General features: G+C 38.5%; 1 protein-coding gene across 10 annotated transcripts in view; it reads right to left on the reverse strand.

The window, feature by feature from the left end:
• MTUS2 (microtubule associated scaffold protein 2) overlaps positions 1–27,381 on the reverse strand; it is a 588,550-nt gene that overhangs the window by 148,929 nt on the left and 412,240 nt on the right. For all 10 annotated transcript variants that reach the window (XR_012016248.1, XM_072795621.1, XM_072795619.1 and 7 more), the window contains one exon: positions 12,401–12,502. Coding sequence is in view for 9 of the 10 variants with exons in the window: in XM_072795621.1 (XP_072651722.1) it covers positions 12,401–12,502 (102 nt within the window). In the remaining variant the exon portion in view is untranslated. The remainder of the gene's footprint in view (positions 1–12,400; positions 12,503–27,381) is intronic.

Here is a 27,381-nt window from a genome sequence, read left to right on the forward strand (position 1 = left end):
CAAAGGGCCACAGGGAGTAATTCCTGAGAGCTCACAGAGATTCAGAATGTGTTCCTGTTCCCATCAGCCAGAGTGTAAAACCTCATAATTCATGGGGCAATGGGTAGAATATCCAGTAGGATCTTGACTTGGTAGTATGGTAAAATTAGCTCTGGACTGATCACTAGTTGTGACCTGCCTAACAAAGTTGACAGTTGAAACCCAAAATAACCAAACTCTTTCCAAGTAACATAGTTTTATTTAAGAACAAAGCTTAAGGGATCCCTGGGTGGCGCAGCGGTTTGGCGCCTGCTTTTGGCCCAGGGCACAATCCTGGAGACCTGGGATCGAATCCCACGTCGGGCTCCCGGTGCATGGAGCCTGCTTCTCCCTTTGCCTGTGTCTCTGCCTCTCTCTCTCTCTCTCTCTCTCTCTGTGACTATCATAGATAGATAAAAAAAAAAGAACAAAGCTTAAGAATATAAGAATATTCACAAGAATAAAAAAATCCACTAGCCAACAAGGAAAAATTTAGAGTGTCTGGCATCTAAAAATTTCTCAGGCACACAAATAAACAGGGATATATAACCCATAAGATGGAGAGATGAAATCAATTGAAGCCCACAAGAAATGACACAGATGACTAACAGTTATTTGTAACTATATTCCATATGTTCAAGAAGGTAGTGGAACAATTAAATATGTCAAATAGAAACAAAACAGATTATTTTTAAAAAGCCTGTATGAAAATTCTAGAGATTGAAAAATCAAATGTCTAAAATGGAAAATACACAGAATGGGATTAAGATTAGATTTAGGCATGACCTAAGGAAAGACTGTAACATGAATGTTCAAAGCAGCATTACTCATAGGAGCCCAAAACTGGATACAACCTAAATGTCATCAGTTGATGAATGTAAACCAAATGTGATATATCTATATAATGGAATATTATTTAGCCCAAACCAGGAATACAATATTGATTCATACTTTGACATGAACGAACCTCAAAAACATTATGCAAAGTCAAAGAAACCAATATAAAAGGCTACATATCATATGATACCATGTATATGAAATGTCCAGAATAAACATATCCATAAAACAGAAAATAGAATAGTGGCTGTCAAGGGCCCTAGGGGCTGAAAGTAGTCCCTAAGCGACAGCCAGCAAGTAAACAGACACTTCAGTCCTACAATACAATGAACTGGTTCTACCAATAACCCAAATGCATTTGGAAGTGGATTTTTTCTCCAGAGCCTCCAGTCAAGAACTTAGCTCAGCTGACATGATGATTTCAGCCTTGTGATACTCTGAACAGAGAACCCACTTAAGCCACACCTGGATGTCTAACCCACAGAACTGTGACTAGGAGGACAAACAAATAAGTGTTATTCTTTTTCAAAAAGAGAAAGGAAAATTAGCACACATACTACAAGAGAAACTATCCAAAATGAGACAAACAGAGGTAAGTGACTGAAAGAAAATGAACAGTGCCATCAGTTTGGACAGGAGCTGTGGTCAACTTCAAGTGGCCTAATAGACATACAATTGGAGTCCCTGAAGAGGAGAGGGTAGGACTGAACATTTCTGAAGAAGTGATGGCCAAAATTTTTGGAATTTTACGAGAACTGTATATCCACAGATGTAAGAATCACAACAAACCTCAAGCATAAACTCACAAAGAAAAGGATAACAAGGTATAGTGTAATCACATTGCTCAAAACCAGTGAGAAAAAAAAAAGAAAAAAAAAAACAGTGAGAAACAGAACAGCTTTAAAACAGCCAGAGGATAAAAAAGACACATTTTTCTAAAAGATTTTATTTTTTTGTTAGAGAGAGAGAGAGCGCACACAAGCACGGGGATAAGGGCAGAGGGAAAGGGAGAAGTAGATGCCCCACTGAGCAGGAAGCCTGACATGAGACTTGATCTCAGAATTCTGGGATCATGACCTGAGCTGAAGGCAGACACTTAACGGACTCAGCACCCAGGTGCCCCTGAAGGAGACCCATTATGTGCAGAGAAACAAAGACAAGGATAGTAGTCTGCTTTCACTAGAAACCATTCAAATCAAGACAGTGGAACAACATCTTTAAATAACTCAGGGGGGAAAAAAGGGCCAACTTGAATTCTGAACAAAGTACAAGTATTCATGAAAAATAAAGGTAAACAAAACCAGAAAGATTCAGCCACCAGAAAACCTCCACCACCAAAAAAGTCAAAGAAAATCCTTCAGGTAAAAGAAAAATGATAGCAGATGGAAATCTGGATCTCCATAAAGGAACAAAAAGCACTAGAAATGAGAATTAAATGAGTGATTCTAAAAGACCTTTATTCTTTTTATTTTTTTTTTGAACCTCCTCCAATGCAAATTTATTAAATAAAACAAATTTAAGTGAATAAGTAAAGTAGTAATAAAAACTTAATGTGTATGTTAATCTGTTTCCCTTTGAGATACTTTTGTCTTGTTTTGTTGGTATTGTGGTTCTGTTTTTATATTTAAAATTTGTGGTTACTCTTTTACGGATAAATTTGATTTAGCCATATCCAATTTCATTCTTTATTTTTTACAGATATTCTGATATTTTTTATTTGCTTTTAATTTGACCCAAGTGTTGCTTAACACATCTTAAAACTGTTTTTTTCCAGAATATGTATTTTAATATTTCAGCTGTTGATTACTACAAGTAGTGTACTTATCTCTTCTATTTCTGTTTTTGATAAATACTCTTTTCTGGCTTGATAACTAGCTAATTTGTCTTATTTTTTCAAAATATCTGTGGTTTACTAAAGTTACTGGTTAACTCATACACAATTTTTTGTACTTTTGAAATGTAGTTATGATTCTTTTATTTTATTTTATTTAAATTCAAGTTAGTTAACATATAGCATATTACTAGCTTCAGAGGTAGAATCTAGTGATTCATCAGTTGCATATAACACCCAGTGTTCATTACAGCAAGTGCCCTCCTTTTAAAAAAAAAAAAAGTATTTAAATTCAATTTACTAGCATATAGTATAACACCTAATGCTCATCTCATCTTGTGCCCTCCTTAATGCTCGTCACCCAGTTACCCTATCCCCCCACCCATTTTCCCTTCTGCAACCCTTTGTTTCCCAAAGTTAGGAGTCTCTCATGGATTGTCCTCCTCTCTAATTTTTTGCCACTCAATTACCCACTTTCCCTTGCAGTCCTTTTCACTATTTCTTATAATCTACATATGAATGAAACCATATTATAACTGTTTTTCTCCAACTGACTTATTTCACTCAGCATAATACCCTCCAGTTCCATCCATGTTGATGTAAATGGTAGGTATTCATCCTTTCTGATGTCTAGCTAAGTAATATTCCATTGTACCACATTTCTTTATCCAGTCATCTGTTGAAGGACATTGCGGCTTCTTCCACAGTTAGGCTATTGTGGACACTGCTGCTATGAACATTGGGGTGTAAGTGTCCTGTCATTTCACTACATCTGTATCTTTGGGGTAAATATCCAGTAGTACAGCTGCTGGGTGGTAGGATAGATCTGTTTTAGACTTCTTGAGGAACCTCCACTCTGTTTTCCAGAGTGGCTGCACCAGTTTGCATTACCACCAACAGTGCAAGAGAATTCCTCTTTCTCCACATCCTTGCCAACATTTTTTGTTTCCCATCTTCTTATTTTTAGCCATTCTCTCTAGTGTAAGGTGGTATCCCATTGTGGTTTTGATTTGTATTTCCCTAATAGCAAGAGATGTGGAGCATTTTTTCATGTGCTTGTTGGCCTCTCACTCTTTGCAGATGACATGATACTGTACATAAAACCCAAAAGACTCCACCCCAAAGTTGCTAGAACTCATACAGCAATTTAGCAATGTGGCAGGATATAAAATCAATGCACAGAAATCAGTTACATTTCTATACACTAACAATGAGACTGAAGAAAGAGAAATTAAGGAATCAATTCCATTTATGATTGCACCCAAACCATAAGATGCCTGGTAATAAACCTAGCCAAAGAGGTAAAGCATCTGTACTCTAAAAACTACAGAACACTTAGGAAAGAAATTGAGGAAGACACAAATAGATGGAAAAACATTCCATACTCATAGACTGGAAGAATAAATATTGTGAAAACGTCTATGCTTACCCAGAGAAATCTACACATTCAATCCAATCCCTATCAAAATACCATGGACTTTCTTCACAGAATTGGAACAAATAATCCTCAGATTCATACAGAGCCAGGAAAAACCCCAAATAGCCAGAAGAATGTTGAAAAAGAAAACCAAAGCTGGGGACATCAAAATGCCGGACTTCAAGCTGTATTACAAAGCTGTGATCATCAATATGGTATGGTACTGGCACAAAAACAGACACATAGATCAATGGAACAGAATAGAGAACCAAGAAATAGACCCTCAACTCTATGGTTAATTCACCTTTGACAAAGCAGGAAAGAATATCCAATGGAAAAAAGACAGTCTCTTTAATAAATGGTGTTGAGAAAATTGGACAGCCACATGTAGAAGGATGAAGCAAGTACCCTTCTTAATGTCTATCAGCAATTACTCCATGTCTCCATCCACCACCCCTCCAGAAACACTCAGTTTGTTCCTATAGTTAAAAGTCTCTTGCATACCTGGGTGGCTCAGTCAGTTAAGTTCTGACTTTGGCTCAGGTCATGATCTCAGGGTCCTGAGATCCAGCCCTGCACTGGGCTCCCCAATCAGTGGGAAGTTTGCTTGTCCCTCTCCCTCTTCCCCCACTCATGCTCTCTCTTGCAAATAAATAAAATCTTAAAAAAGGAGTCTCTTATAGTTTGCCTCTGTCTCTGCTTTTTTTGTTTTTCCTTTCCTTCCCCTATGTTCACCTGTTTTGTTTCTTAAATTCTGCATACGATGAAATAATATGGTATTTGTCTTTCTCTGACTTATTTTGCTTAGCATAATATCCTCTAGTTCCATCCACACCATTGTAAATGGCAAGGTTTCATTCTTTTTGATGGCTTAGTGATATTCCATTGTATATATCTATACCACATCTTCTTTATCTATTCATCTGTTGATGGACATGTGGTCTCTTTCCATTGTTTGGCTGCTGTGGACATTGCTGCTATCAACATTGGGATGCCCCTTCGAATCACTATGCTTGCACCCTTGGATAAATACCTAGCAGTGCAATTGCTGGGTCATAGGATAGCTCTATTTTGAATTTTTTGAGGAATCTCCATACTGTTTTCCAGACTGGCTGTACCAGTTTGCATTCCTAACAATAGTATAAGAGGGCTTCCCTTTCTACACATCCTTGCCAACATCTGTTATTTCCTGAGTTGTTAATTTTAGCCATTCTAACCAGTTTGAGGTGGTATTTTTTAATAATAAATTTATTTTTTATTGGTGTTCAATTTGCCAACATACAGAATAACACCCAGTGCTCATCCTGTCAAGTGCCCTCCTCAGTGCCTGTCACCCATTCACCCCCACCCCCCCGCCCTCCTCCCCTTCCACCACCCCTAGTTCGTTTCCCAGAGTTAGGAGTCTTCATGTTCTGTCTCCCTTTCTGGTATTTCCTACCCATTTCTTCTCCCTTCCCTTCTATTCCCTTTCCCTATTATTTATATTCCCCAAATGAATGAGACCATATAATGTTTGTCCTTCTCATGTCCACAATAGCCAAATTGAGGTGGTTTTTCATTGTGGTTTTGATTTGTATTTCCCTGCTGCTGAGTGACGTTGAACATTTTTAATGTGTGTGTATTGGTAATTTGTATGTCTTCTTTGGAGAAATGTCTGTTCATGTCTTCTACTCCTTTCTTGACTGAATTGTTTATTTTTTGGGTATTAAGTTTATGAGTTATTTATAGATTTTTGGATATTAGTCCTTTTTTGTGATATGTCATTTGCAAATATCTTCTCCCATTCCATAGGTTGCCTTTTAGTTTTGTTGGTTGTTTCCTTTCCTGTGCAGAAGCTTTTTACCTATGAAGTCCCATAGTTCATTTTTGCTTTTGTTTCCCTTGCCTCTGGAGACAAGTGTAGTAGGAAGTTGCTGCAGCCAAGGTTAAAGAGGTTGCTGCCTGTGTTTCCTTTAGGGTTTTGATGGATTCCTATCTCACATTTAGGTCTTTCATCCATTTTGAATTTATTTTTGTGTATAGTGTAACATACTAGTCTAGTTTCATTCTTCTATATGTTGCCGTCCAATTTTCCAACACCATTTATTAAAGGGACTGTCTTTTTTCCATTGGATATTCTTTCCTGATTTGTCTAAGATTAATTGACCATAGAGTTGAGGGTCCATTTCTGGGTTATCTATTCTGTTCCACTGATATATGTGTCTGTTTTTATGCCAGTACCATAATGCCTTGATGATTACAGCTTTGTAATAGAGTTTGAAGTCTGGAATTGTGATACCTCCAGCTTTGGTTTTCTTTTTCAACACTACTTTGGCTATTCAGGGTCTTTTCTGGTTCCATACAAATTTTAGAATTGTTTGTTGCAGCTGTGTGAAAAATGTTGGTGTTATTTTGATAGGGATTGTACTGAATATGTAGACTGCTTTGGGTAGCATAGACATTTGCACAATATTTGTTTTTCCAGTCCATGAGCATGGAATGTTTTTCCATTTCTTTGTGTCTTCCTCAATTTCTTTCATAAGTGTTCTATAGTTTTCAGAGTAAAGATCCTTTAACTCTTTGGTTAGGTTTATTCCCAGGAATCCTATGGTTTGGGTGCAATTGTAAATGGAATCAAATCCTTGATTTCTCTTTCTATTTCACTGTTGGTGTATAGAAATGCAATAGACTTTTGTGTGTTGGCTTTATATCTGTGACTTTGATAAATTCCTGTATGAGTTTTAGCAAATTTTTTGGTGTAGTTTTTGGGTTTTCAACATAGAGTATCATGTCATCTACAAAGAGTGAAAGCTTGACTTCTTTGCTGATTCAGATGCCTTTTATTTCTTTTGTTGTCTGAATGCCGAGGCTATGACTTCCAGTACTATGTTGAAGGGAGTGGTAAGAGTGGACATCATATTCCTGACCTTCTGGGAAAAGCTTTCAATTTTTCCTCACTGAGAATGATATTAGCTGTGGGACTTTTGTATATGGCCTTTATGATGTTGAGGTATGTTCCCTCTATCTCTACTTTGTTGTGGGCTTTTATCAGGAAGAGATTTTGTATTTTGTCAAATGCTTTTTCTGCATCTATTGAGAGGATTATATGGTTCTTATGCTGTCTTTTATTAACGTACTGTATCATGTTAATTGATTTGTGGATGTTGCCTCACCTCTGCAGCCCAAAAATAAATTGCACCTTCTCATGATGAATAATCTTTTTAATGTACTGTTGGATCCAATTAGCTAGTATCTTGTTGAGAATTTTTACACCCATGTTCATCAGGGATATTGGCAAAAGGCCTTTTTTCTTATTTAAATCTCCTTGAAAGAAAACATCATTGATAATCAACAATGTAGTGTAGGTTTATGATATATGTGGAAGGAAAGTGTTTGATAACAGCACAAATGCTAGAAAGAGAGAGATGGGAGCACACAGTTGGAAGATTCTTACATAGTTGACCCTTGAACAACACAGGGATTAGGGACAACAACTCCACAATAGTAAAAAATCCGCATATAACTTTTGACTCCCCCAAAACTTAACTACTAATAGCCTACTGTTGACTAGAAGCCTTTCTGGTAACATAGTCAATTGATTAACACGTATTTTGTATGTTACATATATTAGATACTGTATTCTTACAATAAAGTGAGATAGAGAAAATGTAATTAAAAAGTTGTAAGAAAGAGAAAATATATTTATAGTACAGTACGGTATTTACTGGCAAAAAGTCTGCATATGTGAGGGGACCCACACAGTTCAAGTCCATGCTGTTCAAGGGTTCACTGTATTACATGTGGAGTAATACAATATTGCTTTAATTAGAATATGAAAAGTTAAAGATAGAAATTATGAATCCTAAAGTAGTCACTAAAATAATTCAGTAACATAAAGATAGATAACACATTAATAAAGGGAGTAAATGGGGGCACCTGGGTGGCTCAGTCGGTTAAGCATCTGCCTTCAGCTCAGGTCACGATCTCAGGGTCCTGGGATCCACATTGGGCTTCCTACTCAGTAGGGAAGCTGGTTCTCTCTCTCTGCCTCCCCTTGCTCATGCTTTCTCTCTCTCTCAAAATAAATAAAATTAGAAAAAAAATAAAGAGAACAAACGGAATCATAATAAATATTCAATTAATATAAAAGAAGGCAGTAAAGTAGAGACAAAAGAAAAAAGGACATATGAGATGTATAGAAAATAACAGGAATATGGTAGACTTAATCCCAATCAAATCAATAACATGACATCAAAGGCAGAGTTTTCAAACTGGAGAAAAATGCAAGATCCAATTACCAGCTGCCCATAAGAAACCAACTTAAATATAAAGAAGCAAACAGGTGAAAAGGAGAAGTATGGAAAGAAGTATGCCATGCTAAACTAATGGAATACAGAAGTGCCAGAAGTGCACAACTAATACTGAGAAGTAGATTTCAGGGAAAAGAATATTACCAAGAATAAAGAGGGCCATTTCTAATGATAAAGTGGACACTTCAGCAAAACAATAAACAATCCTAAACGTCTATGTACCTAATAGCAGAGCTTCAGAACATAGGAAGCAGATAATGACAGAACCAGAAGGAGAAAGAGACAAGTTCACAATTACACTCTGAGATTTCAACAACCTTCTCTCAATTATGAATAGAACATGTAGACAGAAAATCAGTAAGGATATAGAATACTTGAACTATGCCATCAGCCAACTTGACCCATGACATTTGTAAAATGCTTCACACAGATACAGTAGAATAGACATTTTGCTTCAGTATGTATGAATCATTTACCAAGACAGATCTTGTTGTGAGTCATAAAACATGTCTCAATAAATTTAAAAGGATTCAGTTCATCCAAAGTATGTTCTCTAACTACAATAGAATTAGAAATAAAATGAGAAAGGTCTCTGCAAAGTCCCAGATCTCTGCAAACACAATTCGAAATAATCATGAGTAAAGAAAAAAAATCATAAAAGGAAATTTGAAAATAGTTTGAATCCAATGGAGATGAAACCCAATACATCAAAATTTGTGGACTATAGCTAAAATTTGTGGACTACAGTGACTAAAGGGAAATTTATTGTACTAAATAAACACATTAGAAAAGAAGAAAGATTTCAAAGTAATGATATCATTTAGTTAGACCCAACATAAGCAGAATAAAAGAAATAAAGATCAGAGTAGAAATTAGTTGCATGGTACTCTGTAATAAAAACAAATTCAAGCCACATGTCACACTGTATGCAAAAATTAACTGAAATGAATCACAGACTTAAATATAAAGCGTCGAATGCTAAATCTTATAGAAAGAAATGTAGAAGAAAATCTTTATGATCTAGGGTGATAATAAAGATATTTTTAGATAGCACCAAAAAAACAAGGTCTACAAAAGAAAAAAATTATGAATTGGACTTCAGGAAATTTAAGAACATGTATTCTTCAAAAGCACTCCTAAGAGAATGCAAAACAAGCCACAGATGCAGGGTAGGGAGGGATTGCAAATCATATAGATGAAAAAATTGTATCTAAAACACACAAGAAATCCTAAAATTCAGTAACATGGGGAAAAAACAATTAAAAATGGCAAAATATTTGAATAGCTTTTTTTTTTTTTTTTTTTAAGAGAGGAGGTGGAAAGGGGCTGAGGGAGAGGGAGAGAGAGAATCCTAAGCAGGATCTATGCCTGGCACAGAGCCTGACACAGGGCTCATTCTCACAACCCTGAGATTCTGACCTGGGCCAAAATCAAGTTGGACACTTCACTGACTGAGCCACTGAGAGCCCCTTGAATAGATATTTTATCAAAGAACATATACAGATGTCAAACAAACATAAAAAGATGTTCAACATCATAACATCATTAGTTATTAGGAAAATGCAAAAGCCATGCAAGATACCACTCCATACCTACTTAAAAAAACTGGCCATCTCAAGTACTGGGCAAAATGGTAGAGGAGCTATATCTCTTACACACTACCGTTGGGAACATAAAATGGTACAACCACCTTGGAAAACCTTTTAACATTTTTAAAATGTTAAACAAATAATTCCATATGACTAAGGCATGCCAGTCCTAGATATTTACCAAGAGAAATGAAACCAGATATCCATATCAAGACTCCTACAAATATGCAAAGCAGCTTTATTTAAAATAGCCAAATCCTTGGTGTAGAAGCCCAAAGGTATATTGACAAGTAAATGGATAAACTGTGGTATCCACACACTGAAATTTTATTCATCAATAAAAAGGAATGGACTACTCAAAGAAATCATCCAAAGAAAAGTAGAGTACATACTGTATGATTCCATTTATAGAAGATTTTAGAAAATGTAAACTAATCTATAGAGATGTAACAGAGAGGGGTGTATGGATTGGGTTGGGTGCAGAGGGGTAGGAGGGTAGGATCACAAAGTGGCACCAGGATACTTTCCAGGATAACAGATATGTTTGCTGTCTGGATGTGGTGACAGTTTCTCATGTGTATACATGTCAAGATGTATCAAATTGTATGCTTTACAAATGTGTGATTTCATATTTAGTAATTATTCCCTAAGAAAGAAGCTTCAAAGCTGTAACACTGCAAACATCCTTTTCTTTGGAATTTGCATGGATTATATATTTCCTTTCACATTCAACCTTTTAGTAGTCTTTATTTTAGGTGTGTACTGTGTAAGCAGTCTAAAGCTCGATTTCCCAGCATCTAACATACACTTAATACTTTCTGACTGTTCAATAAGTGAATCTCAGCTGGTGATCTAAATCATTGATTTAGTCTAGAGAATTTAGTTCCTGCACATTCATTGTGACATATTTAAACTCATTTGTAATATCTTATTCTACTCCCTCAATTTCTCCTCTCTCCCTCCTTTGTCTTCCTTTTTTTTCTCTCTCTTTTTTTTTTTCTTTTTCCTTTCTCCCCTTCTTGTCTTCACTTTCATTGGCTGAAACATTTTTTTTTTGCCTCTCATTCCAGTCTTTTCCCCCTCCATTGGTTCAGATCTACATGCTCTATTTTACGGATTACCCTAGAAGTTTCAACACATATATTTTAACTTAGCAAAGTCTAACATGACGCAGAACCTTTACTCTCTTTCCCTGGAATAGGAGGATCATACTCATGGTGGTTTATTTCCTTGAGTGTGTAATGATGCTACATTTCATTCTGCTACGTTCATGAAAGGGCTACAGTATGTTAAACTGAATTTTCAGACCATAGTGGTAGCATGGATTCTGGCTGTTAAATCAAGGCAGGGCAGATTGGGGGTGAGGACTCCCTAGGGAGAACCTGTCTCCTTTCCCTACCTTCTCTCAGAGCTAAAGATGTGAGGTTAGACTCATCCTACAGGGCGAGTTTCCTTTATCTTCCTAGAAATTATAGATTAGTGCAGGGTCCTACCATCTGACCTCTCACCCTATGTAGACATGCAGCTTTGTCTCCTGACCCACTCACATGTGGCTTGGGCTTCTTTCTTGTACATTTTTAATTAAATAAGTATTAATAAGTTCCTTATTCTCTAAGCTTTCTGGTTAATAGAGTGGTGACTAAGAATGCAGTTTTGAGATTCAGAGTGGCTGGGATCAAATCGTGATTCTACTACTTATTTCCTGTGACTTTGGGCAAATTATTGAAAATCTCTGTACCTCAATTTCCTCACATGAAAAGGGCGAGGCAATAATAGTGCCTGTCTCACAGTCCTTGCAAGCATTAAATAAAGTAATACATTTAAAGAGCTTAGGACAGTCCCTGGTATCCTGGATGCTATTATTGCTACAATTTTCATGCTTAAAGAAAATGTTCTGAGGTGATATTGCATTCTGTTCTACAAATGCCTTACAAAATGAATTTTCAAGATATAAATGATTTTCAACTCTCAAGTGATGTTACCTAGTTTATTCATATCTGAAGGTAAACATATGGTTTCCTCACTGACAAAATCGCAAGTATTTGATATCGGTTGCTTTTCTATTTTTCTTCTTTTTAGAAAGTATTACTCTCTCTTGAGGTTAGATCTTCAAAGTCTGTTTTTCAATTATAAATTATTTCTGCATGCCACGGAGAGAGCAGATACTCCTACACAGGGAAGAGTCTACCACTGAAAAGCAGCATGGTAACGTTCCTTTTTTTTTTTTTTTAACACAAAATGATGCCAACAGCTGGTTCATTTCATCTTGTGTCAGAACACATCAGTGTACGTATGTCAAGCCCTGGAACAATTACACCTACCACATGGGCTGGCACTGCTCCATTAATGACACGCGAACAAAATAAATGACAAGTTCTAGCCTTCTCCCCAAATAACTCCGATCACATTTCTTAAATACCTGGTGAAGAATGAAGCTTGGTGGCTGAAGCCACGGTTCTCTTAGGAGATGATACAGCAGGTTTATTAGCATCTTGATCTTTTTGTACTTCTTTCTTTGACCCTATACAGAATTTAAAAAGAGAAAAAGAAGGAAAGAGAGTTGGTTACAAATGAAACAGTAACACAAGTTGTTTGTGGAAAGGGAGGCTTAACGCAAGGCAAATAAATGGCAGCAAACAATATTTGGGTGATTTATTGCTATGGACATCACTCCCTGTGCTTCAGGGATGACACACTCATTTAGAGCAAAGGGAATTTCGTTGTAGTGGTCAGGTGAATCGGCAGGCACACTGCTGTCTCTGATTTGATGAAAAATTCCCCTGTCTCTGGAGGTCACTGCACCCCAGTGACCCTGACAAATGACCCGGAAATTAAAGATAGACTGTCCTCAGCCACCAACTCAGCCTGCCCGCCTCTTCCTGCCCAAACAAATGTTCAGAAGATGGAGATGGAAGCTGTAAGCCAAACACAACTGCTAATGACTTCGGCATCACTGAGACACAAGCCACAGGGGACGTGGTCTGCCTCTAATTCATTTCCATGCAGCTGGTCCACAGAGGTGACCTGGAGAGCCTTTTCGCTCTGGCAGCTGCAGCTGAGCCTTCGTGGAACTGCTGTCAGAGCTGGCCCCAGCAGAATGGGATAACCTGAGCATAAGCAATAACAAAGAACAGCATGTGGACGCTCCTCCAATTATGTCCAGGAGCACAGGGCCGTGTCCCCATGTGTGCTGGTCACAGACACTCACCTTCATATGACCTTCGACAGAAAGTCAAAGAACAATGGAGGAAGGATTAGAGGAAGAACACAGACCTGGATGTACCTAGACTCGCCTCCACCTCAGCACAGTTTATTATGTCATTTTTAAAGTAAAGTTTGGAGATGATTCCTCAGATACAGAACACGTCCCAGTTCCCACTCCCCAAAGCCTGCAACTTCACTCCTCTTCCAGAGGTATCTGCTGGAGGTGATTTGGTGGTTATTCTTCTAGACCTCTTTCTAGGTATTTATACATATTATTGACACCTATGTCAATACAGCTGTTGGCTAGCTAAATGAATCATATATTGCAATTCCTTTACCTACCCACATTTTTAAAGATCTTTTTTATATTAGTGTAGGCATAGATCTTTTAAAGATGTCACATAGTAACAGGCAAAAAAGTACCATAATTCATCAACCCATCCTCCTATTGATGAAAATTTAGAATGTTTTCAAATTTTAGCTATTAAAATAGCTAAATGTGCTACAAAACGCATTCTTCTACTTGTTTCTTTGCATATAGGCACTGGTATCTTTACAGGAAAAATACATAGAAGTGCTTTTGCTGGATTAAGAGTCTGCTCATTTGCTGTATTGTTAGACACAGTCCAATTGTCTTCCAGGACAAGCTACTAATTTACACTCGCATCTAACAGTGCATAAGGGCAACTCTCTACATGCCCCATCCTCTATTGACATTGAAGTCTCAATCATTTTAATTTTTGCCAGACCCTTAAAGTCTTTTTACACTGGTTGTGTGCATTTCTTTGTTTGGAAATTGCCTAATTAAAATCCCTTGCCTATTTTTCTTACTGATGTATTAAGAACTCTTCATATATTCTGGATATTAATTCTTTATTTGAAGGCTATTTAAATTATATTTTCCAGCCTTTGACTTTTTAAAATTTATAGTATATTTAATTCCATTGTGATTTTAGATTTTAATATGTTCAAATATATCAATTTTTCTTTTATATAAAAGCACTATTATAGATTATTTATACATTTGGTGCATGCATTCGTATGCATGCGTGTGTATATAAGATGGTGGGGAAAGATCATTCCAGGAGTTTGGAGAGAGAGGCAGGTATTTGGAACCATCTTCCCCATCTTTCATTCTTTTCTGGCGTGACTGGTTCCCACATACCCTGACCATTGGACCTGCCTCACCGCCTCTCCAGCCTTGCTTACAAGCCTTCTATTATTCCACCCACATACCTGTCACCATCTCTGCTTTACTGCTTTTCGACAAACTCTTTTAGTCTCGTTGATTGAGCTCTTCTGAAGCTTGAATTCTCTTTTGTATCTCTCCCCCATTGCTTTTTTCTTCCTCCTCCTTCCTATGTTTCATGGCATTTAGTTAACATACCCCTAGTCTTTCACATCTCAGTAAGTGGCACCCTCTTTCACTCATTGTGCTCAGGCCCCAACACTAGGCATCATCTTGGTTTGTGTCTTTACTCCCTGCCCACATTTGGCCCATTAGCAAAGCTTGTTTGTTCGCCTCTGAGTACATCCCAGGTCTGACCGCTTCTCTCCCCTCCGCTGCCTCTGCAGAGCCCAACACCACCACTTCCTCTTCCTTCTTTGCTATAGCCTCCTACCTAATCTGCTGTTCCCATTCCTGCTCCTCTACAGCTTATTCTCCCACAGCAGATGAATTGCTTCAAATCTAAGTTAGAGCAAGTTATTCCCGATCTTGAAACCCTCTGATCACCTCCCAAGATAGAATGAACTGTAAACTCCTTGCCCCATTAGTGAGGCCCTATAGACCAGCACTAGCTAACAGAAATATAAACATGAGCCACTTGTGTCATTTAAAATTTCCTAGTAACATTTAAAAACTAATAAGTAAATAACATTTTTTATTTAACCCAACATACTCAGTATCACTTCAACATCTGGCACTGACCACATTTTGAGCTCTCAGTAATGGCTCATGGGTCACCGGCCCTCATACTGAGCAGCACAGCCCCAGATGATCTCCTCTTCTGGCTACTTCATAGACACATTGTGATAGGTAACTTTATGTGTCAACTTGACTGGGTCACAGGGTGCCCAGACATTTGGTCGAACATTCTGGGTGTTTCCAGATAAGATTAAATTTAAATTGGTAGACTGAATAAAGCAGACTGCCCTCTCCAATGTGAGTAGGTCTTATATGATCTGCTGAATGCCAGAGTGGAACAAAAGGCTGACTATGAAGGAAGTTCACATGTCCGATTAGTTGAGTGAGCTGGGATATCGGTCTTCTGCCCTGAGACTGGAACTTAAACCATCAGCTGTCTCTGGGTCTCTGGCTTGCCAACTGTAGACCTGGGGACTTCTTAGCCTCCATAAACATGTGAGCCGATTCCTCATAAAAAAATCTTATGAGGTGTGTGTGTATTTACTTATAATATATATTATATAATATACAAATGTATATATAATTTGTATATAGAGCATATATTTTTTTCTATATATATTCTCTCTCTCTCTCTCTCAAATGTATTACATGTTCATGTATTATATCCTATTGGTTCTGTGTCTCCGGAGAACCCTAATACAGAGATGGCACCACTGTTAGCACCTGCTCACACACTCTAGCCATACTACACTGCCAGCCATGCTGGTGCTCAAACAAGCCACAGCTCCTCCCATTCTGGGCCCTTTAAGCTTGAGTTCCTTCTGCACAGAACACATTTCCCTGAGGCCTTGAGCATGGTTCACTCATCCCTTCATTCAGGTCTCCATCATCTTCAAAGAGGCCCCCCGACACCATAGGTGAAACAGCCCTCCTGCCATGTGCCACTCTCCCTTTGCTTTCTTGCTTCATTCTTCTCCACAGCATTTATTATACCCCGAATATATGCTATCCACCTCTGTTTATGGTCTACCTTCCCCACTAGATCATAAGGCTCAATTGTAGGGCCATACCTTCCCTGCCTGATGTGGTCATTCAGTCACTGTCCCCTCCTGTCTACTCCCTCCCACCGGGCTTCTTTCAAGATGTCTTGCCCAGGCATTCCAGGGCTTACAGAAAGCTGTAACCTGGAATCCTCAAAGCCACTGCATTACTCCACCCCATCCCTCAGAGTATCAAATCTATGGCTCACTTCATTCTTCTCATTCCTCCTTCTGCTCAGCTTTTTGGTATCAATAACTATGGAAAGGTACTGAGACTTGTGGGAGCTGAGAAGAAAAATGTTAAAAGCCTAAAAGTTTGTCTTAAACACAATGACCACAAGCTCAAAAAGATTACGTGCAAAGAGACTTCATACATTATTCATAATAATAAAGAAGAGTAAATAATCAAAATGCACACTGGGAAATGGTTAAATAAAGTGTGGTATATCCATACTATGTACTTTTATGTAGCTATTAAAAAGAATGAAGTAGCTCTATATTGTCCTGGCACAGAAGATGTCTGTGATAAATAAAAGAGCTGTTGTTGAATACTGTGCATGCTATTATCCCATGTTTGTAACACAAAATGTTACCTGTATTATACTTTTAACTATATAAGATTTGAAAGGTAGGTACCAAATTGTTAATAATGGTTACTTCTGAGCAGTAGGATTGAGGGAATTTTTTTTATTTTACTGCACTTCTGCATTATTTTATTTTTTATGATGATCACATATTACTTTTATAAAGAAATAAACAGTTAAAAGGAGTGAAACCAAAACAAAAATGAAAATAATTTGTCTGATCCATGAAAGGAGAAGGAGAGAAATCAGCCCAGTGCAACCAACTCTACAAGAACTTTGATGGAAAGTTTCATGGTCCCTCCCCCAGGAACACAGCATTGCCTAGAAAACTCCAGTGTGGTTCTGGGAATTCTTAATGGCACAGAAAATTATGAAAATCAGTCAAGACTTTCAGTGCTTTTTGCAGTTTTCTTAGAATCAAGACTCAGACTTATGATTTTTAAATGTCCCATAAGCTTTCACCTAACTCTGTTAAGACCTCTGAGTACCTAGGAATGCCAGAGTGGGTTGTGGTCTTACGGTTTTCCTCCTGTCCCTCTGGACTCTCTTTCCTTCACTGTGGTTCCTCCTTTGCCTGCATCTGAGTAAAGCTGTCCAAGAGTTCGCCTGTCCACTCTTCTGGATGCTCCTGACCACTCAGCACGCTTGCATCACCAAGTTGCACATGCTGATGAACATCAGCTCTATCCTTTCCAATCCAGATGGGTCCAGACAACTTTCTTGATATCCAGACCTGTTTTTAGCTGCCAACTAGACATTACCGTAGCCTATGAAATGACCAGATCACCATGCTCCAACTGGAATGAATTCTCTTCTTCTCAAATAATTTCTCTTCCTAGATTTTCTTTCCTGATTGGTGGTTTCCCTGGTCACTGAAGCCAGATGCCAGGGAGCCCTCTTCTTTATACTCCCACATCTGATCAGCCACTACCTGTCTGCCTTATGAAGCAGCTTCTGAATCTGACCCTGTACCCATTCCCACTATTTACCCTAGCTCAGTTCTCATTAATTCTCACTGGGACAGCTAGAAAAATCTCCTAAGTGATTTCTCCCATCCTGTGTCTTACCTTCTTCATGTCTACCTAACTCATCCTTCTTACCAGTGCCAGGATGATCTTCTTTAATCATTAACCAGATCACATGATTTTTCTTTTAAAGCCTTTCCAAAGCTTTGGATTACACTGGGTCTCTCCAGCTAATTAAGGATGATCTCCCCATCTCAAGACCCTCAACTTAGGCGCAGTGCAAAGCTCCCGTGGCAGTGGAAGGTAACAAACAGTGGTTCCAGTGATTAGGGCATTAGTAGCTATTATATCTTCTATGTCTAACTGAACGAATAAATGAGGAAACTCTTTTTATTCACCAAAAAAGCACTGATTTCTTTTCTTGGTCTGTATTAGTCTTCTGAGTCCCCATCACTTACTTATGAAGCTTTTCTGATTTTCCCCAGCTCTTCTTGAATACTTGTCTCTCCTTAAACCCTATTCAGCCTTAGCTGTTCTCTTTCCCCTAGTGCAGACTATACCTCTAGTAGACGTCTCTTGTTTGGCCTGGTCAGTTTCTTTTAACAGCATTCATGCTCACCTGGGGGAACTAACCTTTCCCTCCTCATGGGCCATGTGACTGGTGTGTGTTGGGGGGTAGAGGGGTGCTGATACACCTGGTTCTGGAGGTGGGCCTGTGACTCTGGCCTGCCCGATCAGAGCTCTGCATCACGCCGGAGTGACAGAGCACCAGGTTTGAGAATGAAAACAAAATCCAGGTTGGGATCATGAGAGCCTTTATCTTACAAGTTTTTCTGGAATTACTAGAAAATAATTCTTTTTCTGATAGATGCTTAAACTCGTGGGATATAGGCCTGAGCTGCCATTGACAACCTCTGCCTCCTCGGAGTGGGGAGAGCCTTTGTGAAGAAGCAGTCAGGAGAGGGGGAAAGTAGGGACAGGAGACCAAAAAAAAAAAAAAAAAAAAAAATTCAGGATTTAATTGTTTAAGGACCTGGGTACAGCCCTACCTCACATTAGCAATATCACCTGAGCTTTTCAGTTATGTGAGCCAAAATCCTTCTGACCTTTTGCATTCTTTTTGGCCTAAGGCAGTTTGATTAGGTTTTTGTGACTTGCAGCCAGATAAGGCCTGAAAATGTCAGCTAGAGAAAACAGGTCCTTATATATATATGTTTATCTCTTCTGGGTTCATCATTGGTCAAAACTACTCCTGTGTACCTCAGAGTACCTTCTGCACATGCAAACTCAGCGCTATACAAATGAATGTGTGTATACAAAACCCAGAGCCCTTTCAGTCGAGCTTTTGGGATGGAAGGGAGGAGAAGCCAGGAGTATTTCTTGGTAAATAATCCAAGAAATGCCAGCCTCACTGGTATCAAAGGATAAGTTCATAGTTTTAATCTGAAACCCTGTTACTGATCATACCCACTCCAGAACAGACAATTACTATACATTTAAATGGCCCCAAAATGCTTTGCTATAAATAAAGCAGCAAAAAGCCTCCCAAAGGTCTAAGCTGAAGGGTTCTGTCTGGCAATCCATATAGGGTTGTTCAGAAAAAGTAGTGTAAAAGCCCAGTTTCTCATGTGGTCAAGGCCTTCCACAGTGATATGAGTGACTATGGCAGCTGCTGGGAGAAGACCCATTTTGTGTTTTATTCCTAAACTGGACATCATAAAAGTGACTAACACCCCGTTCATCATTGGTGCTTAAGGCAGAGGCCACCTGCCTGGGAGCTGTGAGGTTATGAGGAAAGCTGCCCAGTCAAGAATGATGGGTTTGCTCTAAGGATAAGACTGTCATTTTAAAAACAAAATGTAATGGCAAATGACAGTGGGTCACTCAGGGTCCTGACTGAGCACCTCAAAATGGGGAAAAATAGATTTAAAATAATGGTTACAAGAATGCTATATACTTGTTTCATAAAAATAAATAAGCATGTCAAAAGAAATCAAAAGGAAGTTTTACTGGGTGCGGGCACTGAGGTGGGCACTTGACGGGATGAGCACTGGGTGCTATTCTGTATGTTGGCAAATTGAACACCAATAAAAAATAAATTTATTATTTAAAAAAAAGGAAGTTATACAGGCTCTGAACCTCACTAACAATAGGCCACATGTGCATGCAACTCAATCTCAGCATAAGTAAGGAAAGATAGTAAACAGAAGAGGATAAAGAAATATACACATCAATAGACTTTAACCTCTGTCCATCTAATATTCTCACACTATGCACCTGTCAAAGCTGTGGTAACAGGGCTGATTCTTTCCTAGCCCTATAGACCCACTCCCAGATAGGGAACATGAAAAATCATGGAAGGAAGATGGAGAGGAGCCAGAAGAAAAATGAAATGCGAACATGGCAACAATGCAAGTAATTATTATTGTGCTAGTGTGGCTGAAAAGAGGTAAATAGGGAAAAAGGAATGATGTAATCAGAATATAGAAATTCTGATGTCACTTAAAAGACAAATGGACTGTGGGAAGATTTCAAGGGAAGATTTTAGAGTTTGAATAAAATGAAGCATAGAAACATTATCTAGATAGGAATGTATCAAATAATATATTCCCACGTCCCAGTATACTCTTATTCATTAAGTACCATGTATGTGTCAGGCACTGTTCCAGTGAAAGAGTGGTATGAGCTGTCATGGAGGTTATTGTTTTACTGCATGTAAACAGTTTTACCCCCTGTTTACTAGCATGTATAAATGCCAGGAATTAGTTTGCAGCTGCCTCTGTGTATATTATCTCACTTTACCCCACTCCTAAACTCTGTTGCTATTGCTACTGGTATCATTACTTTGCAAATGAAGAAACTAAAGGTATGGCGGTTGTAATGTATCTGCATTTACCAGTATGTGGCTGAGCCAAGCTCTGAACCTGTGGCTTTCTGCCCTCATTTTATTTATTTATTTTTAATAATAAATTTATTTTTTATTGGTGTTCAATTTGCCAACATACAGAATAACACCCGGTGCTCATCCCGTCAAGTGCCCCCCTCAGTGCCCGCCAACCAGTCACCCCCACTCCCCGCCCTCTTCCCCTTCCACCACCCCTAGTTCGTTTCCCAGAGTTAGGAGGTTAGGAGTCTCTCATGTTCTGTCTCCCTTTCTGATATTTCCTACCCATTTCTTCTCCCTTCCCCTCTATTCCCTTTCACTATTATTTATATTCCCCAAATGAATGAGACCATATAATGTTTGTCCTTCTCCTATTGACTTATTTCACTCAGCATAATACCCTCCAGTTCCATCCACGTCAAAGCAAATGGTGGGTATTTGTCGTTTTTAATGGCTGAGAAATACTCCATTGTATACATAAACCACATCTTCTTTATCCACTCATCTTTCGAGGGACACCGAGGCTCCTTCCACAGTTTGGCTATTGTGGACATTGCTGCTAGAAACATCGGGGTGCAGGTGTCCCGGCGTTTCATTGCATCTGTATCTTTGGGGTAAATCCCCAAAAGTGCAATTGCTGGATCATAGGGCAGATCTATTTTTAACTCTTTGAGGAACCTCCACACAGTTTTCCAGAGTGGCTGCACCAGTTCACATCCCCACCAACAGTGTAAGAGGGTTCCCTTTTCTCCACATCCTCTCCAACATTTGTGGTTTCCTGCCTTGTTAATTTTCCCCATTCTCACTGGTGTGAGGTGGTATCTCATTGTGGTTTTGATTTGTATTTCCCTGATTCTGCCCTCATTTTAGCCTGCATTTCATTGTACTGCAATGGCTCCAGAGAGTTCTGAAATGTAATGAATCCTATGGCCTGCCCACCCACCTGTACTCAGAAGCACAATGAATCCAGGTGAGTCTGACCCTGTAGGAGAATCTAAAGGGAAGTTGGATGGGGCCGGGGTGAGAATGTTCTGAGTGGAGTCTGGGGCGAGGGCAGGAGAACATAGATGCTGAAGGTCTTCTACTTTGGGTGGAGACTAAGAGACCAGAGAACAGCTCAAGACTAAAGCTGAAGGCCAATAAGTCCCTAATCTCCTTTCCACCTTGTGACCCAGTCTTCTTTCTGACCTTCCATCCACACTGCATGGAACTCCTTACCCTTTGGTAAATAATCCCCCCTCCTTGCACTTTCATCCTCAATCTCCCACAGAGCAAACTTCTCAAATGGTTGCCACTTGTCCTTAGACTCTTCAGCCAATTTATCTTTGAGTCAGGAAGTCTCCTTCAAACTATCTAATACCCGACCAGAACTTGAAGCCTCCATGCTCATATGAAACCTCTTTTTCTCTGATGTTCTAATGTTCTGGCTGGTCTGGGCTAACAGCGTTCCCTGCTGTCACCTACAGCAAGGTTACTGTTCCTCACTTACCTCCAGGTATGGACTTCCTGTTTACCCCAGGTCCTGCCATCACCCGAGATCTCATGCATAACTCATTTGACATCCCAGACTTTCTATCCTTTGGCATCTGCTGCTACTCCTGCCCAGGCATTTGGGGCTCCTGCATATATCACCTGAACCTTGTCATCAACTAGAACTTCACCTCGGAAATTCACATACTCCACTTTTGGAACACAACTTCTATCCTCCAACGATCTCACTATGCTATTGCCACTCCATCAGTTCATTTCTCTAATCTAGACTATGAATCCCTTTACCCCCAAACTAATAGGCTCTTTCTATTCTCACCTCCTTTCCTATCCAACCTAAAGTTGATCCCAATGTCCTTCACCTCTACTATCCTCCTCTCCACACTCTTGTCCCAATATTGGAAACCACTATAGTCACAATCACAACGGTCTGCAAAACTCAATTCTAGCCCAACCTAGTCATCACCTTCCATGAGTTCAGCTAGAAGACACAATGACACAGATAGGGCCATCAAATTTAGTCACCAGTTATAACTGCAACCACAACACAGGCCAGTAATTTTACTTTTTCTCATTTTGCATTCCTCTTTTTAACCTATTAAAAAATAAAACATGGGATCCCTGGGTGGCGCAGCGGTTTGGCGCCTGCCTTTGGCCCAGGGCGCGATCCTGGAGACCCGGGATCGAATCCCACATCAGGCTCCCGGTGCATGGAGCCTGCTTCTCCCTCTGCCTGTGTCTCTGCCTCTCTCTCTCTCTCTCTGTGACTATCATAAATAAATAAATAAAAATTAAAAAATAAATAAATAAAAAAATAAAACAAAACAAAGTTTGACATCAGAAACTTTCTAAAAGATCATTCCACAGGCTTTAAACAAAATCTAACAGTATCTTACCCTCTATAAGCTCAGTTAATACTCATCACTTCCAAATTTTTGTGGCTATTTTTTCCAATATTTATCTCCATGTATCTAAGTAATATGTTTATACTGCTATTTCTTGATATATACATTTTAGATATATTTTAGTATGTTCCTACTACAGAAAATAACAGTTTTGATCTCCATAGGCTTGCTTCTACACTAACTCCTTCATCAATACAATTGTACCATAATTTTTGATTAAGCCAAAGTTCACTGTTCATCTCGTTACACTTACATAAATATTAACTGAGCAATTTCCTTACGTGTATGACTTTTTGTTTTCCCTGGATTTAATAGCTGCCTTGGTTTTTGTTTGCTTAGATTTCTATATATATTTTGCTAATTCTCCACCAAAATACTCTATCACAGTATACTTCTCACAATTATGTAAAAGGTTCCATTTCATTTTCCTGGAACCCTCAATTCTCCATTTTTTTCTGGACTGGTAATTTCTATGACTGTTGCAGGGCTCTCATCCTAAAACCTCCCTTAATCATCATTCTGGGAAATTCCTTTGTCTCTTTTCTTCCCCTCTGAATTTTCTGTTTCATTTCTTATGGAACTCCTATTATTTGTATTCTATATTTATCTATCAATCAATTAATTGATAGGTATATATATGCACACACACATATATCCATGTAGGATGGAAATATCCATCTCTTTTTGGATATCTCCCATGCACATGACACTAAATATACCCAATATTGACCTTGTCACCTAACAACACTTCTCAGTCCTATCTTCTCTAAGTAAATGTGTTTTAGGGCTAAACCAGAAATGTTGATTTCATCCTCATTTCCTTCCTTTTTATCACTTCTTCACTTGTAATAAAATGCCAAATCCTGTGAAATATAATCATGTATCTCTCTTAAATTTAGTCCACTTCTTTTTTCATAGTTACTGCAACTTCGTTCAGACCAGTGTCACTGTGAAATTCTGAAGCAGCCTTCTTCATCCTCTGGTCTCCAGTTAGCTCTGCTCCAACTTACCCTTCAGATCTCAACCTAGGGGTCTCTAGATACTGCTAATCATGCTCTGTGGCTATAACTATTATATTATAGAATTCCCATCTATTTATATTTACCATTAAATAATACATTACAGGAGAATTGCCCACTCAGTAAATATTTATAAACAAGCGAGTTGGTTATTGTTACTAACTAATTATGTTCTTTCTCTGTGGGAAATGAAATCAACCTTCAGATTAGATGAATTCCTGACATTTTGAAATCTCTTCTTATTTTCTTCTTCTTACTTCTTCTCCAGTACCTCTCTCTCTCTCCCTACATAATAAACAGGCATGTCCTAAGTGAGTAATGAGAAATCACTGTATACACTGTTAGAAACAAAATGAGTAAAGCTCTGAATATGATGGATTTGTGGGAAGAAAATAACCAGCTCTCCTGGGGAATCAAGACACTGCATGATCTATTAGTACTGAGAAAATGTGAATAAGTAAGTCGTGGTGGGAAAAATACTTTGTATTTTTGAAATTATACAAACAGATATTAGGGTTTTATTCATTGTAGCAGTTTTAGTAAGGTAAGCCTAAATGAAAGAGATGGTCTGGATTTATTTGTCTCATTCAACCTAATGACTTACTTTCACGTTAAGCACAATTTTATTGTGCTTTTCAGAGCAAACATTTTCCACATATAAATAAAAATCCCTAGCATGGTCTACCTGGTATTAAATAAGTACCTTCAGGTTAGTATTCTGTAGTTTTACTCCACAGGCTGCATCAGCCCTTTCTTATTTTCTGAACTATTTATTTCTTAAAAGGTCCTTCACTTTCCTTTATTCTTTCATTCATCATATATTTATTGGGTGGCTCCATTGTACTTTAAATGGTATTAGCTCTTGCAGATTCCAAGGTGAAAAAACAAAATCCTTCTCCTGAAAGTCACCAATTAGTGGGGCATGAAAATAAGTAATGACAAGATAATGTAGCAAGTGCCAGCCTGGAGGCCTGAGTAAAGATTTCTCTCTGCAAGCTCCAAGGAGAAGCTAGGTAGGACTTCCCCAAAGAAAGTTACTCTTGAGCTGAGATGTGAAATACGCAAAAGAATTGCCAAGAAAGAAAGGGTACAACCAGGTGGGGGATCATGTGCAAAGAAAGAGGTACAGGGTCAGCCCATTCAGGGCCAGCAGGGTGGGGTATGGACTGGAAGGTTTGTTTCTTGGGTCCAGCCTACCTTGTCTCTGACCCTTCCAGCATCTCCCACTAGCAAGAATGGATATCCTCACTGTTTCCCTCCAGTATTCCTGAGTTCCCCTATAAATCTAATGGAAGGCTAAAAACTACTACTGTTCAGTTAGATACTTACTGTGTGACATAGATACTTCCTGTTTTCTTTTTTATAAATGTGAAATTATAAATGAGATAAAAATTGCCAATGAATGGAATGATGATTATTGAAAAAAATAGAAAGTAAACAGGAAGTTAAACTGCCATGGTTGCAGTTATCTGGCTAAGGAAGTTAAACTGCTATTGGTTGCAGTTTTCTGGCTAAGGTAACAGCTCAAGACTCAGTCCTCACATGTAAATAAATATTTAAATATGTTGCTTACATTTTTATAAAATGTTACATGTTTCTTATAGAAAAATGAGAAAATACACTTTTTCTTCATTTTTGCCATTTCCTCACCTAGCAATAACCACTATGAACTCAATGAAATGCATTATTTCAGACCACATTATCTGTGTGTATGTCTATTTTTTCTTATTATAATACAGTTTTAAACCCTTTTCATTGTGAAATATAAAACTTCAAATTTAGTTGTATAGTTTAACAAGTAATTAAAAGCAAACACTCATGAAGTTGTTACCCAGGTCAAGAACTGGAACATTCAGACATTATCATCACCCAAAACTCATCATGTCTCAAGCTTCTTCCTTCTCTCTCAAGGAAGCCACTGTCATGATTCCTTGCTTTTTCTTCATAGTGTCACTGCTCCACATGCACCCTTAAGCAATATCCTTAAGCCTGTTTATAAAGTTTATATCAGTGAAACTCTGGGTGAATATTTTGCTGTCCTGCAATCTGTACTAAACATTGTAACAAAAAAAAACATTGTAACATTAATGTAGCCCTAGTCCATAGTCACTGCCAAATAGTGATCAGTGGTGTGCATATATCACAGTGTAGTTGTTTTGATGGGAGTTCGAGGTCTACTACTTCTCGTTTTTAGCAATTATAAGCAATGCTCCTTTGAACATACTTGTATGAGTCTCCTCATACGTGTGTGTACATCTCTCATATATGTACATGCAGAGTTCTTAACTTAAGGCAGGTGCAAACATTACTGAGACAATGCCATGCTGTTTTCCAAAGTGGCTACATCCTTGGGGATCCCTGGGTGGCTCAGTGGTTTGGTGCCTGCCTTCAGCCCAGGGCGTGATCTTGGAGTCCCGGGATCGAGTCCTGGAATCAAGTCCCGTGTTGGGCTCCCTGCATGGAGCCTGCTTCTCTCTCTGCCTGTGTCTCTGCCCCCTGCCCCCACCCTGCCGTGTGTGTGTGTGTGTGTGTGTGTGTGTGTGTGTGTGTGTGTGTCTCTCTCTCATGAATAAATAAATAAAATCTTTAAAAAAACCAAAGTGGCTACATCCATTTCCCTGTTTCCTGGCAGGACTGTACAGGAGTTCTTCATGTACTACATCTTCACTGAAACTAGGGAAGGTCAGATTTTAAAAGGCTGCCATTCGGATGCATGTACATCCCACTGTGATTTGAACTGCATTCTCCTGGTTACCGAGCAGTTCAACACTGTTTTCATATATGTATGGAACATTTACCTTTTTTCTTTCATGGAATGTTGGCCGTTCCTTTTGTGCCTGTGTGTGGTTTTTTTTTTTTTTTTTTTGCACTGACTTGTGTTATAATATAGCTTTGTAACCTTTTGAAGAACTTAATATGCTATGATCATCTCTCAGGATAATATTTATCTACAATATTTTTCAAATGTAAACTGATTACTAATTTGGTAGTTTAACTCCTAGTTGAGAGAGTAGACATTATAAACTAGGAGCTGTGATTATAAATACCAATTATTTTGAAGTTGGGAGTTGGAAATAGGTAAAAGAAATAATGGGGAGGTTTAGCATACATTAGCATATCTGTTTAGGGCCCAGACACTCAGCTCTATTGTTTGCTTAGCTGTGTGACCTCAGGCACAGTTTCTTAAACTCTCTGAACTTTGTTTCCTTAGGCATACAATGGGCAATATAACTGTAGGCTCCAACACTAGGGAAGAATACAATGGTATAGGGCATTAAAAGTGCGCAACCTAATGCCAGGCACTTATTAAACATGCAAAAATAGTACTTATTAGCAGTACTAATAATTAATACTTAATAATTATAATTATTTATCAGAACCTATAGATTATAAGCTCTGTACTAGTATATGAAATCATTAGTGAATGAGGTTGCTATTGTTCTC

The sequence above is a fragment of the Canis lupus genome, chromosome 24 (assembly GCF_048164855.1).
Source record: "Canis lupus baileyi chromosome 24, mCanLup2.hap1, whole genome shotgun sequence".
NCBI lineage: Eukaryota > Metazoa > Chordata > Mammalia > Carnivora > Canidae > Canis > Canis lupus.